A 23,560-nucleotide genomic window follows, 5' to 3' on the forward strand; every position below is an offset into this window, starting at 1 on the left:
AACTCTATGCTGAAATTGTCTCCACCTATAACTTTTGGCAAAGGCAGCCTTTTGAAATTGAACTTTCCATTTGATTTATTGTTTGACATGACGTCCACTTATAACTTTTGGCAAAGACAGCCTTTTGTATCAATGCATGCTATTTTCTGCCACTGTACTGCAAGCAAACTTATATACATTAACACAGAGCTGAAGTGGCTGTCTTTAGTGAGGCAACAAGAAATAAGATGGTGTCAAATGCAATCACAAAGTACTGTAAAACACGATATATTTGCGGCACGAAAATTTTGTGAATTACAGTCAACGACCTTTCTCACGGAATTGCCACTGACGTCCAATGCATAATGTGTAGGCAAGAATTTTCGCATGCATTTTAATTTCGCGAATGTTGGCACTTGCGAAATTAAAATGCACGCGAACATTCCTTGTTTTACAGTACCTCCAAGAGCCCTGGTGTCAACACACCTAGGATAAATTGGAAATTCACTATGAGGAATTTGTCAGACTTTATATCATGTATGATGCTGACCATTTGCAAAGTAGCATTTCTTTTACCCCTCAACTTGCAAGCAAGCATACTTTGTACTTTCAATCCTTCAGTTTTATCAAGCTGCATTATTCAGGGGAAAAGACTTTGCATATAAATCTCTAATCACACCAAAATAATATTCACTAAATATTTAAAGGGTAATACACATCATGTTCAAGTTGATTCCAATAGAGAAACTCTGACAAATAAAATGTTGAGTGTCTCATCAAAATTGGACCTACAGTAAGAGAGTCATGGAATTTTGATGTTTTCCATGTTTTCACAAATCAGTGATCAGTTGCAACCATAAATTTAACCTGGCAGAAGTGATGACATGATCTCTTCTAAAGTCCCTCATCACAGTGCGCACAAATCTGGACAAAATGTTCTTTTTTTTTTTTGCCATGAAATCAAGAAGAACAGTATGTATCAACAGCATCAAACTATTGTGACTGAAAAAATTGAACAAAGATGACTCAGAGAGAAAGAAAACCAAAAAAGAAAAGAAAAAAGAAAAGAAAAACATGACATTAGAAATATCAAAGTGCACACACCAAAGGGATAGTTGTAAAGTGGTGACATCGGCACTTCTTCCAATATGGTATTTTCATAGGGTGGCAATTTCTGTGCATTTTGTATAGCATAAAGCTGGTGTGAAAAAAAAAAAGGTGCATGAATTTGTTGCTTGATTTATGTAATATTATTTCATGTCCTTGACTTCAAGGTAGGATATAACTGCCAGGCTATTTTTGGTTTTTCCATGTTTGCTAGTTCTGTATCAAGAGTAAATTTGCTATTGCAATGCCAACCAGTTACCTTTTACCCCTTAGCCGTTGTAGCAGCGGTGAAGGGTTTGAAGTGCTTGCTTAATTGTTGAGACTGTTCATGAAATTGAAAAGACATAAAATTCATCTCTCTTTGCAGACTAAAAATACTTGCACAAAAATTCGCACTGTTATAGCATGCATGTATTCAGTGAAAACATATAAATCTTTAAAATTCCACTGACAGTTTTCTTGTTTCAAGAGATTTTGATAGCACTTCTATCATTTTGTCTGACTGAGGTTACTCTATTTATCAAGGTCAACATCAACATGGTGGGTGATTGTACTTTAAGTACTGAAAACATATAAATCTTTAAAATTCCACTGACAGTTTTCTTGTTTCAAGAGATTTTGATAGCACTTCTATCATTTTGTCTGACTGAGGTTACTCTATTTATCAAGGTCAACATCAACATGGTGGGTGATTGTACTTTAAGTACTGTGAAATTATTAGTTGCCCTGGAAACATCTCTTAAAACTTTCTATGTGATGTCACTCTCGCAGGAAAAACTAAAACCATCAAGGACCTGGGTGAGGAATGGTTTGGACACAATATGGCTGGTAAAACGATCCTCATGGACCTAATGTGTGTCACATATCACCCAGATGTCTCGCCAGCTAATGTTAATTGACGGCCAAAGGCACCATATCCAGCAAGGGCGGTCTGCGCACCACTGATAATTACATTTCCCTCCATCACTTATACTTAATTATTCATTATGCCTCTGAGCGTGAGATAATGACTGAAAAGTGCAAATTGAACTTTCCATTTGATTTATTGCTTGACGTGTTGTCCACGCTTGCTTTGCAGTCGTTTATTTATCATGGCATGAAATTCACAAAGTAGGACAGAGGAATGGTCTTTGGGGAGAAATGTTAAACAAAAAGGGATTGGTGGTATGATAAAATAAACCATGACAGAATGGCTGGCTGACATCTTGCTCATCTGGTACCCATCAAAAAATGAGACAAATTATGTAATGGTATTGACTCATTCATTTAATGCCTCGCAGCCTAGAAAACTTCTCATCACTCAAAACGGCAGGGATGCTTCGTACTCAGCGGCAAATAAAATTACAGGCATACATCATCCGGTACCACACCTGTGTGGTGAGCAGCTGCAATGGCGTGGGAGACTGATATTCTCAGAACGTGTCGATCCAGGGCAATTTGTCTTCACTAGAATTTCATCAATACTCCACAATATTCCGCATTTTCCCTCCAGAGTCATAACAACATCCCTACACTCATTTCATATCTACAGAAGTTGTCACAGATCACTCATTCTCATTTCAAAGTTCACTTACCTTACGAGAAATGTCTTCAAATAAAACGACAGCATTCAGAGGATCAGAATTGCACCTTGCTGTCCGAGTGATGGATCAACAAATTTTCCAGAAGTACTCCAAATTAGCTCCAGTGTTAACAACCAATGCCAAAATGGAGTCATACAGGTGGCACTTCACAATAACACTGTGACATCACAAAGAGATCTCACACACAGACAAACACACAGACACACACACACACATACACACACATTCTCGTAAGATGCTTCAACTGGTTTCTCAAGGTTCAAGGTAACTGGGGATATTCCATTATTTGTTTCTTAATTTCTTTTTTTTTTTTAAATTGAAAACCATGAAAAAGTAATACTTAATTCAATTTAATAAGTAGACAATCAGGCATTACGTAGTCTATAGGTGCAAACACAACAATCGAGGAAACATGTCAAATTTTCAAATTTACCCATTTAATAGTGCGAAAACTATTCACCTACATAAAGGTCCTAAATATGCAGAATGGGCAGGTGCATTATATACCCCTAAAGTACCCCTAGTGCCCTAAGAAGGCACTTTTTCATTTGCTTTAAATACTCTGTCATAAACGGGCATATGCTCGGTGTGAAATGTATCCCCGGTTGCTTGGAGTGAAGCACTACAACATCCCCGATTAAAGCCGTTTATGACCACAGACAGACACACACACACACACACGCACAAACACCACAGTGATGTAAGGACCAGAGTCTTGCATCTCAAAATGTAGTTATTGGTCTTTCCTCCCACATCTTGTGATGCTGACATTTTGAGGCATCCATCAGGGTGAGATGCCCTTTCCTCTATATTTCATAACAAAGTGCCAAGAGCGTTTCACTAGCTTTTCAAAGCTTTTTCATCTTACGCTGAACTTCAGTCTTGTGATATGACTTTCAGTGTACTTTGCAGTTTGTAGTCTGGGAGATTTGTCCCACGCTACATTGAATATCCTGTGGAAATCTTAGAAAATAAGCTTTAAAACCATGCATGGGCATTGTTGAGAGTGAAGTGTAAGGTAGATAGAAAGCCAGGCAGACAATGAAATGTAAATGGATCATCCATGCTTTACTTCTTCCTGCAGGCAGCTGCTTACACTTGCACAGGATTACCATATTTATGCAGGGGCAACCGAGGTTCTTGAGCACAGGGCTTGTGATAATGTACATAATATCAAAAAGATGGATGCAGTCACAGCTATGGCCTGGAAGTGAGTTGCTCTCATTTGAAGAACACTGCACAAGTCTCCAGAGCTAACTACTTCTCTTTTTTTTTTTCTTCTAAGCAGAAACCAAATACACACATATTAATGATACAATACAAACATTAAGAAAAATCATAACTTCTGAGCAAAATATATGAAATGCAAAATTAGACAATTTAATTTGCTGCATGGCTACACTGAGCTGCAAAAACAGTTTTTGTTGTCACTACAGACTAAAGTAACATGGGCGGATAGGTATACTTAGACATTTTAATAGCTATCATCACAGAAACAGCCACATGGGGACTGTTTTCTTGGTTTGACAGATTTATTCCTAGTCTGGGAACAACAGAATGGCGCAATGTCCATAACAAAGTACAGGGAATATATCTATAACAAAATATCATCCAATATGACTGAAAGTAACTTATAAGCACCACCAACGCTTTACATTCTGGCTTTTTGGCCACAAAGTACACACAAATTCTGTGATGTATTCTATTTAAAAAAAAAATGAGTTTACTGATACATGTCCTGCTGGGTGCACAACTTGATTTAAGATCTACTTTGACATCATACCATGAAGATCCTCAGCAATGAATGCTTCATCTCTTCAAGTTTGGCATATCGGATGTACAGGTACCTGAAAGGCAGTACAAATTTATTCAGTATAATGGATATGAGAAGAACATTGACCCACTTATAAACATGTCAACAATCCCCACCAAAAAACAACAAAGGATAACAAGACAATCATGATATTAACTCTTAACAGGATGGGCTAATATCGACCCCATCACTGTGGTGAGGGTATATATCCAAACTTGTCTCACACTTACAAGATGTATGCCAGCAAATCCATTCACATATTCTCTGAAACACACAGCAAGAGTGTTTGGCTTAACTTAGCCTTTAAACAAGGCGACTCGCTCTGCGTGCCCCCGTATAGCGCGTTTACCCCAAAAACCTGTTGGCCGGCGAGTGGAGCGAGCCGCCTTTATCCACTCGTTCAGGGATGTGTACTTTTGTCGTTGTTGTTGCTTTATATTCTTTGACAAATTTGCGTACAAATTTGACGCAGAAAATACACACGGCACCAAGGCAAGCCTCGTTAATATTAAGTAAGTAGAATAAGAATAGTTACTTAATATTAACGAGGCTTGCCTTGGTGCCGTGTGTATTTTCTGCGTCAAATTTGTACGCAAATTTGTCAAAGAATATAAAGCAACAACAACGACAAAAGTACACATCCCTGAACGAGTGGATAAAGGCGGCTCGCTCCACTCGCCGGCCAACAGGTTTGTGGGGTAAACGCGCTATACGGGGGCACGCAGAGCGAGTCGCCTTGTTTAAAGGCTAGGCTTAACTGTGCTGGTGTTTCAAAAGTGAAACTATTTTTTTCTATAAGTCAATTTTGCTATCTATCTTGTTCAAAGAATTTATAACAGGCAATGGCTATGAATCATTGAGGTATTCCTAGAAACTGATACTATGAAGCTGAAATGACTAGAATTGATTGCTAATTTCAAGATAAACGAACTTTGAAGGCTGTTTTCCGGCCTAAGCGGCATCCTGAAAGCCAGTCTTGGGGTTTCGTTTTCAGCAGTACGCTCGCCTCACCAACCCGTCAAATCCTCCATGAAAATTGCCCCCACATCAAGTATGCCAAATATGCATGATGAGGGTATATTTGGCTGCTTGAGTTCTGTTGTGATGATAAACGTGTGTTCAGCGAGTGGCAACTGATGAGTCAATGCACTGAGAAATGAAAGCATCAAACATTCGTGGACAGGAAACATTACCTTACACTGTAGCTTGCCTATCAAATGAAGAACTTTATGCTGCTACAAGGGTAAAACGAGAACCACAAACCTTTACATCCAGCTATGTCATGACACTGTAAAGTTAGGGCTATTCCAATAAATCTTGAGCTTTGAGCAGAAGCCTCTGCCCTGTGACAGATGTTTATGCTGCTCCATGAGTGAGTTCTGGACCTGAATATGTGTGATTTATACTTTCAAATGAGATTGAGACCAATTCTGACTAGAAGCATGAAGAACCAGCTTCTTTCTTTCTCTCTCTCTCTCTCTTTCACCTTCTGTATCTTTCCCTCTCAATGTATCCATAACATCCTATCAGTTCTGATACTCAACTTTCTAAAATTCTTGGAGCTATTTTAACAATCCAATTTGCCTGAAATCACATCAACGTGCAAAATCATAGATTGCACAAATGTTCTGGGGCCCTTTGGCTTTCCTTGGACCCAATCCTATCACATGGAATTTATTTCATGCTCCAAAATGGCCCTGTCCACTGACAAGAACAAAAACAAAGACATGGCACGGACAGAAAAGCAAACAAACACACAAACTGTAGAAATGTCGAACATTTTTTCAGCATCTCAAATAAACATAAATGCTTAATGTCTTCCCAGGGCTTGACTTTGGTTTTCAAACAACATCCCATCCCCAGGGCATAACAAGAAAAGCAAAAATACATTTGTGTTCCCACTTCTGTCATACCTATTTGTACAGTTGCAAAACCACCTATATGGAAATGTAGTTTTAGATACACGTATATCTCACTCATTGTTTACACTACTATTGCTGATATGGCCTTGTTTTTGTAACATTACAGGTCCTTCAATTTATGTGCATGATGATCAAGGAAGAATACATTCCTCTTCTCGGCTATCTAAGCAGACAACTGGTTGCCAAGCCATGTTATTGGCTTGGGGTATAAAAAACAAAATAAACAAAAATAAAACACACAAAAAAACCTCTCTGAGATAAAGCTGTGGTGAATGCATTTTAAGTAAAGATGTGAACACTCTTAGGGAGATAGAACTTAAGAAGTAACACTGTGATAATACTGGGACAGTTTCCATCACTTGGTATCTTAAAAAACCGAAAATCCCAAAGCAAAATAGAACACTTTTGGATACATCCCTTTTCTTCTTTTTTCCCTTCTCAATAGAGATGATTCATTGAGCTGTCCTAAGATGAGAGACTGTGTTGATAAACACGAACACACAAGCTGTAAGACACAAGTTTGTACTGGTAACATTTGATTGGAAGAAAACAAACCATTGGCCACCAGAGCCATCTCTCCTCATCTGACACTTTGGCCCCTCTAAGAGAAGGTGGCTAAAGATAACACCGGACAGTGCCAAACAAACAAATCATTTTCTTGCCATCCCAAAACTGACATGGCATGCAAGACTTTCCATCCTTGGACCCACTGGTGAGAGATGACGCAAACTGATGACAAAACTCTCGGGGGAAACATCCTCCAGAGAGCCTCCTTGTCTCTTTACTTCCGGTTCCAGCCTGCATACCCACCTGGCTCGGTGAGAAAGGTTAGTGATACATCAATCCACTTCCAACACACATCACCAAATACCCTGCCATCAATCCCGAGGGGCTTGGGTGCTGTCTACTCCAAGCATGAAAACACAAACTGAGGCAGGTCTTACTGCTTGCCTAGAGAGAAGAAAGCCAAGGGGTACACAATTATGAGTCACTTTTGGGAGTTTCTCCCAAATTTCATCAGACCTCCATGCTTCATTGAAAGGGGATGGGAAAAAGGAAACTACGTGATATGTACATCTGCAAAACATCATCATGATGTACTTTTGGGAATAATGCCAACTGTCTGAACTATCTAGGGATTAACATAATTGTATGGCATGAACTTGCACACTACAACCTTTCGAGTTTGCACTCTGTTAAGAATGATGAATTGATGTCACCAATAAGGATGAAAAAAAAAAACACTAACTTAGTCTTGAGAGTTTTCTATGCAATTTTGTTTTGATGACAACAGAAATGTGGGACAATCACCTCATGTGTAAATATGCAGTCGTGTTTTCCCATTTGCTGGAGAGACGATGTTCACCACAGTTTGTTAGAGGATGATAAGGATCTTTTTGAGGATCTTAAAACTCCATGGTATGCCCATATCAAGGCTACCTCTATCCGGTAACACATCTGGCCTTGCAGGGTGAAGCCAAATCCTACGTCATGAGCTGAGACAATGTTTGGCGATGGTTCCTGGGCGCTAGGTGTCATTGTACATGCCGAGAAGGACAATCATAAAATTACTGACCAGACTGCAGGCAGCAATGATTACCTTTTCCTCCTTCTAACACAACTAAGACAGAATTAATGGTCAGCAAGCTGGCCTTATAGCTGGTGAAGTGTCATAAATCAAAAGTTGACCATCACTTTATCTGTGTGCTCTCGGTATAATGAGAGGGGTACTGCTGGATGTATCAAACAGGAGACCTTTACTCACATACCAGTATGCCCCTATTCTATTTCTAAGATGCTTTCAACATCACATCTGTAGAACTTTTTTTTTTCTTTTCTTCATCAACCCATCATTACTACATGATTACTGACACTAATAGACATGTTGAACGACTAAAGTTCAAATTTGACATATGAAAACTTAAACAATTTGAGCATTGAAGAAAATTTCAATATGTTTTCATTCAAATTTGTCTTGGTTTTTTTTTTCTCCCCAATGAAGATATCAAATCTTGTTGAATTTGTTGGTATGTACCTTGGATTAATTAATTTCAGTAATCTGTGGCAAAGCAGATGTAATGGTTGGTGGAAGTTAATCTGCAAATATCCTCACTGACAAGAACTTACCAATGTTATTGAAGAAATGGTTTAACCCTTTTTGTGCCAGGGACTTTCGGTAATGTGTAAAGCGCTATAAGGTTTACTGTGTCAATCTGGACTCAGAGCTCACAAAGGATTAGAATAAAATTGTTTCAAGTGCAATTCCTCACCACATTCAGGTTGAATTTAATAAAAACAGAAAAATCAGATGAACAGAATGACATTATTTTCATCAAAATCAGGTATAACACAAGCAGGGTACAGACATTTACACTTCTACATTTTCACCGCATAGGTTACCTACAAACAAATTGGACACAGATACTCTCTAATTCGTTTGAACACGGAATTTTCTTGCATTCATGCTTTTGGTTAATAATTTAGCAACCAGCCGCTTTCTCCCTAACAATCGTTGTTGCTAGGTTATCACAAGGTTGTACTAAGAATTGAAATTGAAGGAAATATCTCATTCTTATTGATTTTATGTCAAGTCTGAAATTTAGTGAAGATTTGTGTAGAGTTCAGTGGGAGACTGGTGAACTGGTGACATTGTCACACCTCTGCTTGTTCGAGTATGATATGACAAATATCACAATTAGTGAAAACATGGGAAACATTGAAGCTTCACATTGTTAGTCTATCTGATTACAAAATGCTTACCGCTTTCATCTATATTTCCTCATTAAAGCTACTTGAAACATGAAATGTGGAAATGCACCATAAGTGTAATCAATACACATCTAATCAAGATATGAAGGTATCTGATATCAAGCAGTATTTCTCCATCCATTGTGAATATGTGGGTGAAACACTGTGTTTACCAATTCATTGATTTCTACTGCTCGTCCTGGAAACGAGATATCCTGAGTCTGACAGGAAATGAAGAAGGCTACATCCCTATAAATGTCACGTTTCATGAAAGCCGAAAAACCTCGCAATCACCCTACCGTCAACAGGTTGGCAAGTCAGATAGAATGGTCGCTGAGGTTGTCATGACAACACATAGGATTTGCAGGGAAATTACCCTCTACAATTCAAAGTCCTACTCAGAGAGGTGCAATATCTCTGTCAGTGTGTGCATTCTGTGTGGCTCTCTGACTCCATTTTTCCTGTTTTCTTCCAACCTGTCAGCGACAGGAGAAATGGCAGATTGAGAATAACCTTAGGCACTCATTAGAAATGTGAATATAGATGAACTTATTACCAGAGTCAAGTAAGGTATCCCCTTTAGTTGTGTGCTAATGTAATCATGGCCAAACAGTGTTTATGACAACACCATCATGATTTATAGCAAGATAGACACAACAACCATCAATAAATATGCAGCCTTTCAGAATGGCGGAAAATATGATACTACCCAAGTCAAAGCCTGAATGGCATAGAAAAAGTTTTCACTACTCAAATTACATGCTCTGCCCACATCTCTGTGATAGGAAAAAAAAATCAAACAAAGGTCAATGAAGAAAGACATTCACTGGATAGCAAGAAAGAGAGGTTCTTCCTTTTAGATCCTATGGATTAAATTTCACTGTACATCATTGCTCTCTGCTGCTAGAGAACTTAAATTCCAATGTCCTTGCTGCTTATAAGCTTGCGGTTGTTTTGTAGCAAACAGGATCATGTGATCAGAGGTGTGGAATTCATGTGACTGTGGGCCTCTCAGGATAAATTCTGATGCTTTTCTGACATTGTGAGATTAATGCAACTTAATGTACCACAAACCAGTTGGGAATGGTATTACGTTCAACAGTAATGCATGTTACTTAGTCATTAACAATAGCACAGCAGCACTTGGAGCAGACAAGCTAACTACACCCACATCAAATTCAGACATGTGTAGATAACATTACTTTGTACAATTTTAAAACCTACACAGTTGTGGCTTCTTTATTCTCAAGTTGAAGTTGTTTTGAGCAAAATCTATGCTGTTGTTTTTATATTACATTTACATTTTTGTGTTATCTGTTTGTTTGTTGATGAAATTATTTCTATATTGACAATCCCTAAACTGGCAATGCAGGGATGTAAAATGGAAATAAGATAATCATTTATCAATGACAAATATGTCTTTTACTCCCCCCCCCCCCCCCAGTTCTCAACAGCTGAAAAATTGGTTGAAAATCTATGACAGAATGAATTTGCAGGAACTGGACATTAACTTTAATCATATTTGTCACAAACTATTACCTTCATCATATATAAAAACTTCTGGTGTATCAGTTGGCACATTGAGATTGAAAAGACAAAATGACTGATGGTCAGTCATTCAATTCCTTCTTCTTTACAAGGAACTTACATATATTATCAATGAGGGCCTTGAAAAACAGTTTCTATCTGAATAAAAAACAAAACTACACTCTGACTAAATATTGTTCAACTTTATAGTGTCCTGCAAATTACAGGTTTAAAGTTCAATGAAAATGACACATGTAAATATTTTGAAATGTATGATACTGATTTCTAGTATGTCTCATGATTTCACATCTACTGTAGAAAGACAAAAGGAACTACAATGACACCTTGATACCTTGATTTTTCCATCAAAATAAATTGAAAATATTTCTTTTAAAGTTCATTCTCAAAATACATAATATTCACTGCATGGACGAAGTCCTCAAATTGTTGTGATTGCTTCAGACATTTTTTTCCACACATTTTAATAAGAGCAAGAAATATTCATTACCAAAAAAAAAAAAAATGCATCTCTCTTGGAGCCTCATCTCGCAAATTTCATTAGGAATGAATATCCTGAGGGGGATTTCTACTCCCTGCAGCATGAGGCAACCAAGTTGAGGAGACAAGCAGCGTCTCCTTGCCAACAAACTTATCAGCCATCAGTACGTACAGACATCCGGCCCACAGCGGTCTCATTTTTGCATGATCCCTTTAAGGGCCCAATGGTATCTTGATGGTGATGCTCCCAAATCAGAGTCGGCGACATCACAGCTGGCCCTGCCCACACACGGCCAGACAATAGTCCACGGAGTCCCATCACGCTCCTACTGGGTTCTGATTGACGTCAGCATAGAGGCCTTGCGCCATAATCAGTTTAGGGCTTGGGCTAGATTGATCCTACATCTCATTAGGTGTAATAAGAAGAGATAATCTTGGCCTCTTTCAAAGACTACCTCCCAAAGTTATCCGGCTACATCCAGTGGGCGGGGGATTGATGGAGGAGGGAGAGGGATGAGGTGCAAGGGTGTCTCGCTATGGCAACACTAGATTCATCCTGGGAGTGGGAGGGATGTACGGATACAGAGAATGATGATGGACAGCAGAGGAATGTTACCAACTCATATGAGAGAAAGGAATTATATCATGTTCATATTGGAAGATAATGTCTTCATCTTGCTATGAATAGTCAATTACACAAAAGACTGTGTATTCTTGGGAGAATGGACAAACAAAATACAGTTCAACATTAAAAGGACTCACAGAAATCTACATGTCCTGCATGTACCTACACACTATTCCTTCCACCCCCAGTATTGTAAAGCATAAGACTGTATAATTTTGCAGTCATGAATGATGTATATTCTTGTTACTGTTTGCGAAAAAAAGAAGAAGACTTGTTTACCATTTTACTGCATCAATAAAATATTCATTATATATTTCAACTGAATACAGATCAATGACAAAACACTATGTTTTACAATGGATCAAGTGAGAGTATTTGAAAACTTCAGACAATAAACTACATGTATTGCACCTTACCACACATGACATATAGCATGCCTGTGTGAGTTTGACTACTGACCAGGTGTTTTCCTTCCGTCCAGCCCAACCATCAAACTTATCTAATGACCCCTGCAGTCAAGTTTTGCCATAAATTGAATGGAACAAGAGAGAAAATCCATCTTTTTATGTGATATATTTATCATACCAAATGCTGTGCCAAGTTAAGAGACCTTAAAGATATTCCTGAATGACTTACATTGTATGAGATGTTTGCAATATGCCTAATTATAAACTCTACAATAAACTGCAAATTAATGTTGAGCAGGATCTTTACCCCACGAAAAGCATGTGCGAGTGGACAGAGATATTTGATTTTGGTTATAGGGGTGATTAAAGTACTGATGATAGCAATACCAGTAACAATGTGCAACAAAATACTTAATTGTCTATCTAGGGGTGATCTCACACAAACCATATATTGTGTGTGTGTTTGTCTGTGAATGATTAATGACAGGAAAAGACAGGAAATTCACTATAATGAATATATTATGCCATATATTTAGCAAGTCTAATATTTCATGAATCAGGACTTCCAAACAAATTTGAGAGTGGTTAAATTTGCATTCATGGAATATAACAGTCATAAATGGAGAAATGTATAGGCAGGTATCCTATTACCGAACAGTATCCTATTACCGAACGCGTACATTTTCAATGGAAGCCCGTTAAAACAACTCGTATATGCGCGCATCCATTGCACTACGCACGCGCTGTTATCTCACAAGGGAAGCCGGGGCAGAAAATTGCTAAACTGCAGCAAAAAACAGAAAATTTTTATAATAATCGCTGAAATGTTGATGTTTGTTATTCTGCGTTAATAACATTGACCGAAAATGCAATGCCTAAATTTCCCCATACAGAGGGGGCATGTTTGGTAAATACAATACGATTTGCGTCGGTAAAAAGACACGGTTTTTGAGGAAGGGTTATTTGAAATACAGATTTTGTTAAGTGCGTGGCTTAGTTTTCAAATAATACTGATACAGCTAAATTTATCAGAATTTTAATTATCTTCAGGAAGATCTAGCTAAATTGAAGCATAATGTTGCCCGTCTGGAGAAATTAAATAAAAATCGTTCGGTAATAGGATACACCTCCATACGCATACATGATGCATTCATGTCAGAACCAGAGCCAATAATTTTGTATGTTGTTAAATTCATGAATAGCACCCGACTTACAAAATTTGTGAAAATAAAAATCCCGCGAAATATATGCCCTATATAGTTAAAAAGACGACAAATCAAAGAAAGGACAGGAGAGAAGTATGAGTGTTTCGCAGTGAGATCCTCAGAAATGATGTGGGCGTCGACTGATCAGTTAAGGGATAGAAGTGGTCAAACTGAAATACTCTCAAAGCTCTGAGAGGCATGTGCAGGATTGAAAGATACTTCCAAAGGTAAAATCTTAGGGAACAGAACCGATATCATTTGACTAGAGTCTCGAAGCAAGCTCGAGTGTTCTTTTCCTAATAGATGCAGCCAAGGGCCATATTGAGTGACCTTCTTCATATCAGAGGAAAACATCTTGATGTGAAAGTTTCAGCAGTAAGCAAATGGGTTTGATGACGGTCAATCTAGGATGCATGATAAAGAAAGGAAAGTCACAATTAAGCACATAGTGCAGTATTAGTGATCTCTCCTCATTTCAACACTCTTTCTCTCTCTCTACAAATCTATCTCTCTATCTATTTTTTCTATCTGCCTCTTTCTTCATGGACCTACTCTCTACTTCTCAACTCCTCCCACTTCATATCAGAGAAATACTGCCTTCATTCACTTGTCACATTGATAAGTAATTAAATATTCCTGTTAAATGATATAACAATGCACGGTCTATCAATTCAAACGAAACTTCTGAAATATATCATGTCAACTGGTTGCCTGAGTATTGCTTAAATAGATACCTGGCTGCAGGGCTACCTGTAAGAGTGAAGTTTCAAAGGGCTACTTGCCCTACGTTTTGCATGGGATGATATTTATTGAGCGATACTTCCAATAATCTTTTCTTTTGCTTTAATAGAGGATTAAAGTGAAATAATTATACTTGTGTTATCTGCACAATCACCATTAATCATCATTGGCATACAACCATTTATCTTAGATTTTTTTTGTGAGCAATACATTGTACTTTTACTCCAGTAGATACCTATATTGATATGAGAACCTGTAACAGAAGGACCTGATTTCTTGAGAAATTCAAGAAAAGTGCCATTCTTTGTTGGTTTGTGTATTTGAAAACCACACAACAACAATAACTAATACATGTATTACAATAAAAAGAAGTAAGAATTATGTGATGAAGAAGCTGCAGTGAGATCTCCATTCAATATCACTTAAGGTGACTTATCAATACACAAACACATACACATTCATGTCATACATCTAAGTGCATTTCCACACATTTCCAAGAAATAATTATAGATCATTAATTAAGAATATCTTTTTCATGTAGGTGATGGTCACAACATAACACAAAGCTCTAAAGAGTAATATAGCAATAAGTTACGGATCCTATAAACTACGTCCAAATAATTATTCACTTTGTACTTGGCTAAACTCTAAATGCTCGTGTAGCACCACACGCAAGCAATCTTACAAGAGTTCATAATGAAAGTACAGTCTGTTGCAAAATAGTATTTGAGAAACGTTTCACAAATGAATGATGACAATTAATAGTGATGCCTTCCCATTTTGTCTTACTCCATAAAGATGCGACATCACATTGGATTTGGTTTGACATGATTGATGAATCTATGTCTACAAGGTAAAAACAAAGCAAACACGCAAACTGCAACGCAGCACAATCAGTGACATGTAGATCTATACAGAGATTGCAACTCGTACATGTCAGGATCTGGTTCATAATTTTGCTCCAACTTGATTCAAGGATGAAATGATTTCTCTCCTAATACATCTCTGATACCAGTCCCTCAGCTCACGATGTAATCCTCGGCTATGGCGGCCCACCATGTGATACTGGGCTTCCGGTGAGACCGGTGCATGGGCGGGGATGGTGTAGCCAACCTAGCAGGAGGCCAATTTGGAATCAGATGCCCCAAATACCTCCCTCCAAATCAGCTCCTTCTATCGGATTTCAGATTCAGTCGGGCAATTGAGTCTGTAATTCAAATCCATAGATTTATTGGTTGCACTCACAGATTAATTAGCATTGAAGGAACAACCTTCCAAAGGTTTGCAAATTCAGGGCTCAAAGTAACAAGATACATGATATCTGGATACAGCTAGTTTCTTGGAAATATAGTATAGTATGCACACAACGTAAGTTCTTGAAGCATAGTTTGCTTGGATTGAACAAGATTTAATGAGATTTTCTTAACCAAAATGTCTTAAAATATTGTTGAATAAAAAGAGATTGAATGATAAGCCTAATGAATCAAATAGCATTACTCAGGCAGAGGGTTAAATGAGAGTTCAGATGCTAAAACATGCATGACCTGCTTCAAAATTTGTAGTTCATTTCCAAACAGGCATCCTGATCATGTGTTGAATCCCAAAGTGTGATGTTTCTAGAACTGTAACATATGTTCCTGTGAAACATTCACTTCAATTTCAAAGAAGTATACAACTGAATTGAATTATTATGAATGATACTGGAAAATTCATGAGGCTCTTGATCACGATTTTATTGCTATTTCAGCATTCCTCCAAACAAGTGACAAATTCTTCTTACTCAATAACTCATGATCTAAATCGATTGCTAATATTTTCATGACAGCTGATATAACAGAATCACACAGGTCCAAGAAATGACTTGGAAGGAAGTTAGCCCTGTCTCTTTGGCTTCAGAACTCACATGCAAACTAAAATATCTGAATACATCAACCTGGATTCAGGCCACTATGTCGGATGTGCCAATGCATCAAGCTACTATAGCTACTTCCTCTCCACCCCCACCCCTTCACCCGCCATTTCACCTTCTCTCTCTCTATGGTTGTTTTTTTTTTCCTTCCTTCCCCTACTCTTCTAGCTGGATTTTTCTTCTTCCTTTACGTTCTTTTTACTACCTATCTATGTCTCTCCTTACTGCACAACCAATGCAATGGTGCTACTGCACGGTGAAAATATGATACTGTAAAATGGGGAATGTTTATGTGCATTTTAACTTTGCGAATTTCGCAAGAGCCAAGATTCGCAAAATCAAAACGCACATGAAAGTTCTTGTCTACACTATATGCATTGAATGTTAGAGGCAACTCGCGAAATAGGCCGTTGGCTCCAATTCGCGAAAATTGCATGCTGCGAAAATATTGTGTTTCATAGTAATCCATCTAACTTTGCTAGTGGCTTTATCTCATCCCAGGACTGTCAAGACCATTCAATCATACTTTTCATTGTGCAATGTAGCTTTGATGGTTTCTCTTCTTTTTTTTTTGTCTTGATCTTGGACATAGGCCAATCAATTCCTTGCAGATAGGCCTAGCTGCACTTTACCTCGTATATTATACACACCATATGGATTGCTTTTCTGTGTAAGTTGTAGCAAGGGAGGGATGAAATTAGATTAAATGAGAAAGGTCAATGTCAGACGTTGGACAGACCTGCGAATGGGCAGTTCACTGGAGTATATTTGATGTCTTGATTTAAGTGCGGCTAACAGATCTCGCATGTGACCATCAGGCCTTCACATGAAATGTGAGAGAAAACACGGAGTGTCCACTCCTCTGCATTCCTCTGACCTGGAACAAACAGGTCTATGGAGTGGACATCGAGAGTGGAGTCCACTTAATGAGGAAGGGAGCGGAAATGAAGACAGACAGATTATGAAATAGAGAGGGAACCAATCAGATGGATAGAGTGAGAAGGAAGGAAAGAAAGAAAGAAGGAAGGAAATCTCAGCTGGTCATTTTTCCTTGGGAGGACAGCATCACTGTTTTGATTTCTCATTTTGCTGTAGACTTAATTCTTGATTTATTAGCAGTCATTGTTCTTCAAAGTGGGGATATCTTGTGCGAATGGTGTACAAATATTCAGAGAGACACATGAGTAAAGATGGTAGTATGTGCAGGTGATGGGGCTGAACACATATTTTTGATGTATGTAAAATAAAATTACATGTGCACTTTTCAGTGAATTAACATTGAAAGCTAATCTGACACATGAACCAGATACATTGCAACATTCACTATCACCTCATCAGCTGATATTACCACTGCATATGTCACATTTCACCAAGGTAATACATATTCATACCAGACGGATCTTATACTATTTTGTATAATTGACATGAGATTTCCCATGTGATAAACTACATATGGATTAACTTTGATGATTCTAGTCTACTGAATGTATTTTACAGTCCTATGCACTGGCTTTAAAATGTCATCATTTGAAGATATCTTATTCCTAACATCCAGCACTCTATGCACAAATCTAATAAGTTTGTTGTTCGGTCTCGTCCCATCATTGTATCACCATGTATCATGTTATCAGAACAATGTATACTTCATGCTTCATCTGAACAATGTAAGTTTGAAATATAACCTGACCTGTGACCCTGAATTTCAATACATTTCTCTCAGAATCTTGTAAGATACTATCCTTCCTTACTACTGTAAAAACGAGGAATGTTTGCGTGCATTTTAATTTCTCAAATTTTGCGAGAGCAAAGATACACGAAATTAAAATGCACGAGAAAGTTCTTTTCTACACTATGCATTAGTGGCGATTCGCAAAAATTTCATGCTGCAAAAAATGCCATCCGCTCCAATTCGCGAAAATTATATGCCGTGAATATATCATGTTTTACAGTGTATCACAGCACAAAGCTTTGATGATCGAACAATTGTATGAAGTATTGACAGCATGAGCAATTATGCACAGTGAAACATGGTGCTACTGTGAAAAATAAGCAACAAACACTGAAAATGAATTACTGAGAAAATGTTAGATAATATCACTCTTATAAGAAAAGGGACCCCCCCCCCCCTTTAAGGTTGGATGTTCAGGTGAACAGAAATTTGAAATTCATCATCAGAGGAAGGATATGAAAATTACACTGAAGAGAAATAAAAAGTAAGAGAATTGGTTGAGTCTGGATGCGGAGATGGAAAATCCATCTGAGCATGGCCTGAAGTTAGGGAGAGATTGCTTTCCATGCAGTGGCATCTAGGCTGCACACATACAATGAGCAGGTGATTTCTAGCATTGACCTGACAGGTTAATCAACTGTGGAACATCCAGGACACCTCTAGGCATTGCCCTGGCAGTGGTGCCTGGCTACTGACCTCTAAGGCAGTCAGCTGGTCAAGCGGTCACTCGGGAAAGATACTGCATGTCAAGTTTGCCACTGACTTTTCACGCATCTGCGCAAATTGAGACTCCATCTTTGATTGTGCTGCGATAAACGCCAGGCCATGATTCAGCTTGGAGGGAGAGAAGACAAGCGAGTGTGTCCCTTCACTGTCACTAACACAGTTTCTGATAGCAAATGATACCTTTCTATGGCACATCTCCATCCATATTCAATGAAATTCCTACCCAGGAACTGGTTAAATACACTGATGTTACTGTACAACATTTGGTTCTTTTATTTTTCTTTGATTTTCCATTTTTATTCACTTTTACTTTTTTTTCCCTTCACACAATCAGCTCTCCCTGCAAGTAGATAACATTGCAAAAGTGCATGTAAGTAAGACAGTTTGGGTTTAAATATTGAGTGTAGGTGGGAGGGTGTGTGTGTGTGTGTGTGTGTGTGTGTGTGTGTGTGTGTGTTTCACAGCCAATACACTTAAAAGATCAAGCTAGGCTCCTTGCTGAAAGCAAGACAAAATCCCAGCAACAGTCAAAGATAACCACACATGTTGAGGAAAAACAGGTGAGAAATTCTAACTTCTCAATATTCAATCAAAACAGATAGCACGTGATTGCTACTAGTATCAACCAGGCTCTAAGTGAAGAAAAAAAAGAAGAATAAGAATAAAGAAATAGAGACAGCAAAAAAAAAAGCAACTGAAAGCTTCTATAGATGCTACCACATCTGTTTCCCTGTCTTTTTTTGAGATTGCACTATCCATTTCAATTCCCAACAATGCGGAGCTCAGCGTATGTGCTAATATGTTTGCCTGAATGCAACATGCCATGTTTGTTGGGCAAACATCCTGCTAGTGGGAATGTGCCTCTCTGCTATGTGTCGGCTCTGCATAAACAATTCAGCAGCAAGCTTCCTTAACAAGAACTGTGACACATTTTGTATGCCAATGAACCTGTTCTACATAGAATGCAGACTGGTGTACAATCACACTAACATACTGCCTTCCACACTTTGGGATGAGCTGAACAACTTCAAATCTTCACAAGATAGCAGAGAGTGGTGCCATAGTCTGTGACATCTCATGTTCAGTGTATCACTTGCTTTGGAGAATATACTTGAGCATTTTCAGGGCATTTTGTGAATAGGGATGAAAAGTTCTAAAAGCACATTTATGTAAAGACATTAAATTCACTGGTCTAATTGAATTAATATCAGTTGACTCAGAGGGCTACAATCTCACATTAAAACTCACCTGAACCAACCTAACCTCATTCTTGGGCAAATAAAACAAATGGGTACTTGTCAATTAAATGCACAGCACTTTTGACCCATTGCCCATTTGGGAAGTTAGAAAATATTTTCCGAACATCTCAGAACTGGTGCCTAGAGAATGATTTATAGTGGTATGCTGCCTTCTTAGTTACATGACCTATAAAATGTCTGTTGAAACTTTACGGTTGGGTGGTGTCTCAATAAACACGATACAGGCAGTGAAATCTTTATCACCTAAAAATGTAGGACATGTGTTATTAAGGAGCTTAACTTGCACAGGCACATACTTCAATCTGTTACATTTTCACTGTAAACACAACATGATGTATCCCGTAATAACTGAATCCTCACTGACAATAAATCTCATGAGAGACCGTACAAGCGCCCTTTTTGCACTCCACTATCCTGCCCATGACGGGTGTGTACAGGAACCATCAGAATTCAAACTATGGTAAACACTGCCCCAGCTCTGGGGCCCCCAACACACTTACCAAGGTAAGAGAGATGAGAGAGGGGAAAAAAAAGGATCTGACTCTCGCTTATCAACCCCAAATGTTAAGAAAATACCTGCAATTAGAAATGCAAACGGGAACCTTGGTATTTAATCAGAATAATTTCAGGCATGCCAGGATTAATAAACAGTGTCACACGCTATGCTGTGTACAAATTTCATTGTGCAATAGTGACATCTCACCCTGAGTGACGAAGAATGACCAACAAGATGGCCGGAGAATCTGGGCCAATGTAAGATACATGTACCAAGGGCTGTTTCCTTCAAACCTAATTCACTGTTCCACTACAAACTGCAAATAAGTAGAGCTCATAGAGAATTTAATCAAATACTAATAAAAGAAGTACACATAGATACAGACAGATTGACTTTCTCTTACTTCCAATCTATGGCAATCTAGGGCACTTTGATATCTGCAGATATTTGAACAGATAAAACTTGTGATGTGGCTAGAAGTTTCGAAGAAAGCAGTATGTTTTTACATCAATCAAAGTTCGTGCAAAAAAAAAAGGTATCTGTTTCTTCAACGGTGAAACATAGTTTCCACATGCTTGAAGAAACTGTCAAATTTGCTCTAAAATGGACACATATGCATAAGATGCATGAAATAATGCTGTGCTAATGCAGTTTCAGTTGGGTTATGACGAAAATGTGAAACATTAGCTAAAAAAGGTATGCCAACAGTATTGTAATCTGAGAGTAAATTATTCATAGTTGCTGGGTATTTTTTTTTTTTTTTTTTTTAAATAATCGTTTACAAATTGGGCCACAACAGTAGCCATAGATCTCATGCAGCGAAATTGAACTGCTTGCAGCTTACAGGAAGTACTACTGTTAGGGCATGATCGGTCATCACATAACATTTTATCTACCCATTACCTGAACAGGGAGAGTGCTTCAGGAATAAGAGTTGTGTATTATGATCACGATTATTTTACACTCCTGATCTCAAAATACGCTGCTCCAAAACAACTCAATATCCTGGTAAATCATGTCACCCACACAAGTTTCTTGGCAGATCCCTGAAATCAGATTACTTACCACAAACCTGTAAATACTGCTTTTGACTATCTGAAGACTATTGCTCCCATATTTGCAAGATTTTACACCCATGAGGCACAACATCACATCATTGCACTTTACATGCATCTGTTTTTAGCTGACAGGTTCATTCTGTCTAACCCATTTCCCTAAAGTGAGCATCAAACGTGCCTCGAACTCGGTGAGAAAACTTCTAATGAATAACCTTACGACATTAACCCTGACTGACACCCCTCACCCTACGCACACGCCCCCTTCAACCGGCATCTCTCAGAAGCTCTGATGGAGGTGGACTTACTGTTGACATCTTTTAGAGCACTTTAGTTCGCTGACTCTAAAGATGGAGGGTCATGCCTGGAGGGCATCCCCACTTGTTTTCCATCATGATGCAGAAAGAGTGAGACAGAGGAGTATTACTCCGGTATTAAATTCCTGGCAGAGAGAGAGAGGGTCCTAGTGATCAATAACCATCTCCTCCGTACCCTACCCACCTCCTAATGCGACATTCTCTCTTTCCGACAGCCGATGCCGCTACATTTACTGGGCTCTTGATGGATTTTCATTTCCTGACAAGGATTTCTTTTCCCTGACGCAAAGCTGACATTTGATAGCATTTTTTTTTTTCTGGCTAATTTTTTCTCTCTATAGGTAGAAATGAAGCTCTCAAGGCTAGGTATTTGCAATGCATTTTTTTGGCTACCAACCAGGTGTACCTGCTGTGACAAATAGCAGGCATCCTACTGTAAAACAGCAGCTTCATCAACTCAGCATGTGATGTGAACAGAATATGAATCTAGTCGAGCTAAGATTTACAACAATCTGAAGCAGACCAAATCAAAGTGTCATGGTAACCAGGGATTCTATCTCAGACGTGTGGTCCATTTCTCTTATCTCTTGAAGCCAGATGCTGTCACATGACCTCTCAAATAAAATGAATTGTGATTCTTTTTTTCATGTTAAGAGCCAACAGACAGTTTATCTAAGTTTGAAATGTAAAATATTGATTAAACATGTTACATTATTCAGTCTAAATGCACAAAATAACATTTTTCATCATTTGCTTACACTAGTTTAACATATTAGGATTTACCCACAAAATCCTAAAAGAAAAAAAATTGAATTCAGGGAGGAAGATGCCTGAAATACAACAACAAAAAAGTCAAAAAGTCTTTCAAATCTTCTTTCAGATCTAATTCCATAAACCCCAACACGTCATCAAAATACCGGTGGATAGAGTAGGATTTAAACATTCAAAGGATAATGATTCAGCTCCATGATTCAGGTTTCCTTGGAAAAGAGGAATCACATCACCAGAAAGTCTTGAGTGACCTGTCTACATCTACAAAACTCTTCCAAGAACTCTCATTTGTTTTATCTAACATGGTCTGGTGTACTGCTGTTATTAGTGGTCAATGCCATAAAAAATTCAGCCTGTCTAGCTCCACTGAGCCTCATCACTCATTTCCTGTGACGTCTTTCCAAATACCAACACACTTTTATCATGTCTGAAATTGAAGCCGGGCCAGTGAGTGCTAAGGCCAAGGTAGGGTGCCAGCTGGCGATCTTGTACACCAGCCGTCCCAGATCCATCCATGCTGGACTCCCTCCAACTGCGTCAAAGCTACGATTCTGCGAAAAGGAGGGGGAGGGGATGGGTATAACGGGGAAGGAGCACAATCTACTGAGGGGTAAAATGTATGAGAGAAGTTTAGACAACTCCTAGAATTCTGACATTTCCCTCCCCAAATTCCTCCACCTACCGCAATTGGGTCAGAGAAGTCTGGAGTCTCAAAGAAGAGAACCGCCACGACGCCACATGCTGAAACCATGGCGATGATGAGGAGGATGATGATGACAGAGTAGCGATTCAGGAGCATGGCATACCTGCATGGGGAGAGATGGAGAGAGGAGATAAGATGCTGCGAGACAATGTCAAAATTTAGACACTGACATATTGCTAAACTGGGGGGTGTTTCATAAAGCTGTTCTTAAAGTTACGAACGACTTACGAACAATTGGTGATCAGTTCGGATGTGCTATACTTTCTATAATTTCAAAAATTCAACACAAGAACTGATCACCAGTCGTTCTTAAGTCCTTCGTAACTTTAAGAACAGCTTTATGAAACACCCCCGAGGTAGTTATCATAGAGAAAGAGCTATGTGGATAAATATACATACACAACATAATTTGATAAAAAGATAAATGAAAAGATTGATGA

The 23,560-nt window shown here is 38.4% G+C and overlaps 1 protein-coding gene across 3 annotated transcripts in view; it reads right to left on the reverse strand.

The window, feature by feature from the left end:
* The window catches only part of LOC139718061 (protein dispatched homolog 1-like), a 94,289-nt gene that overhangs the window by 12,592 nt on the left and 58,137 nt on the right, over positions 1–23,560 (reverse strand). For all 3 annotated transcript variants that reach the window (XM_071629556.1, XM_071629555.1, XM_071629554.1), the window contains exon 3: positions 23,100–23,223. In XM_071629556.1, coding sequence (XP_071485657.1) covers positions 23,100–23,223 — 124 coding nt within the window. The remainder of the gene's footprint in view (positions 1–23,099; positions 23,224–23,560) is intronic.

The sequence above is a fragment of the Diadema antillarum genome, unplaced genomic scaffold (assembly GCF_040938485.1).
Source record: "Diadema antillarum isolate AM-2024a unplaced genomic scaffold, OU_Dant_1.0 scf00000087, whole genome shotgun sequence".
NCBI lineage: Eukaryota > Metazoa > Echinodermata > Echinoidea > Diadematoida > Diadematidae > Diadema > Diadema antillarum.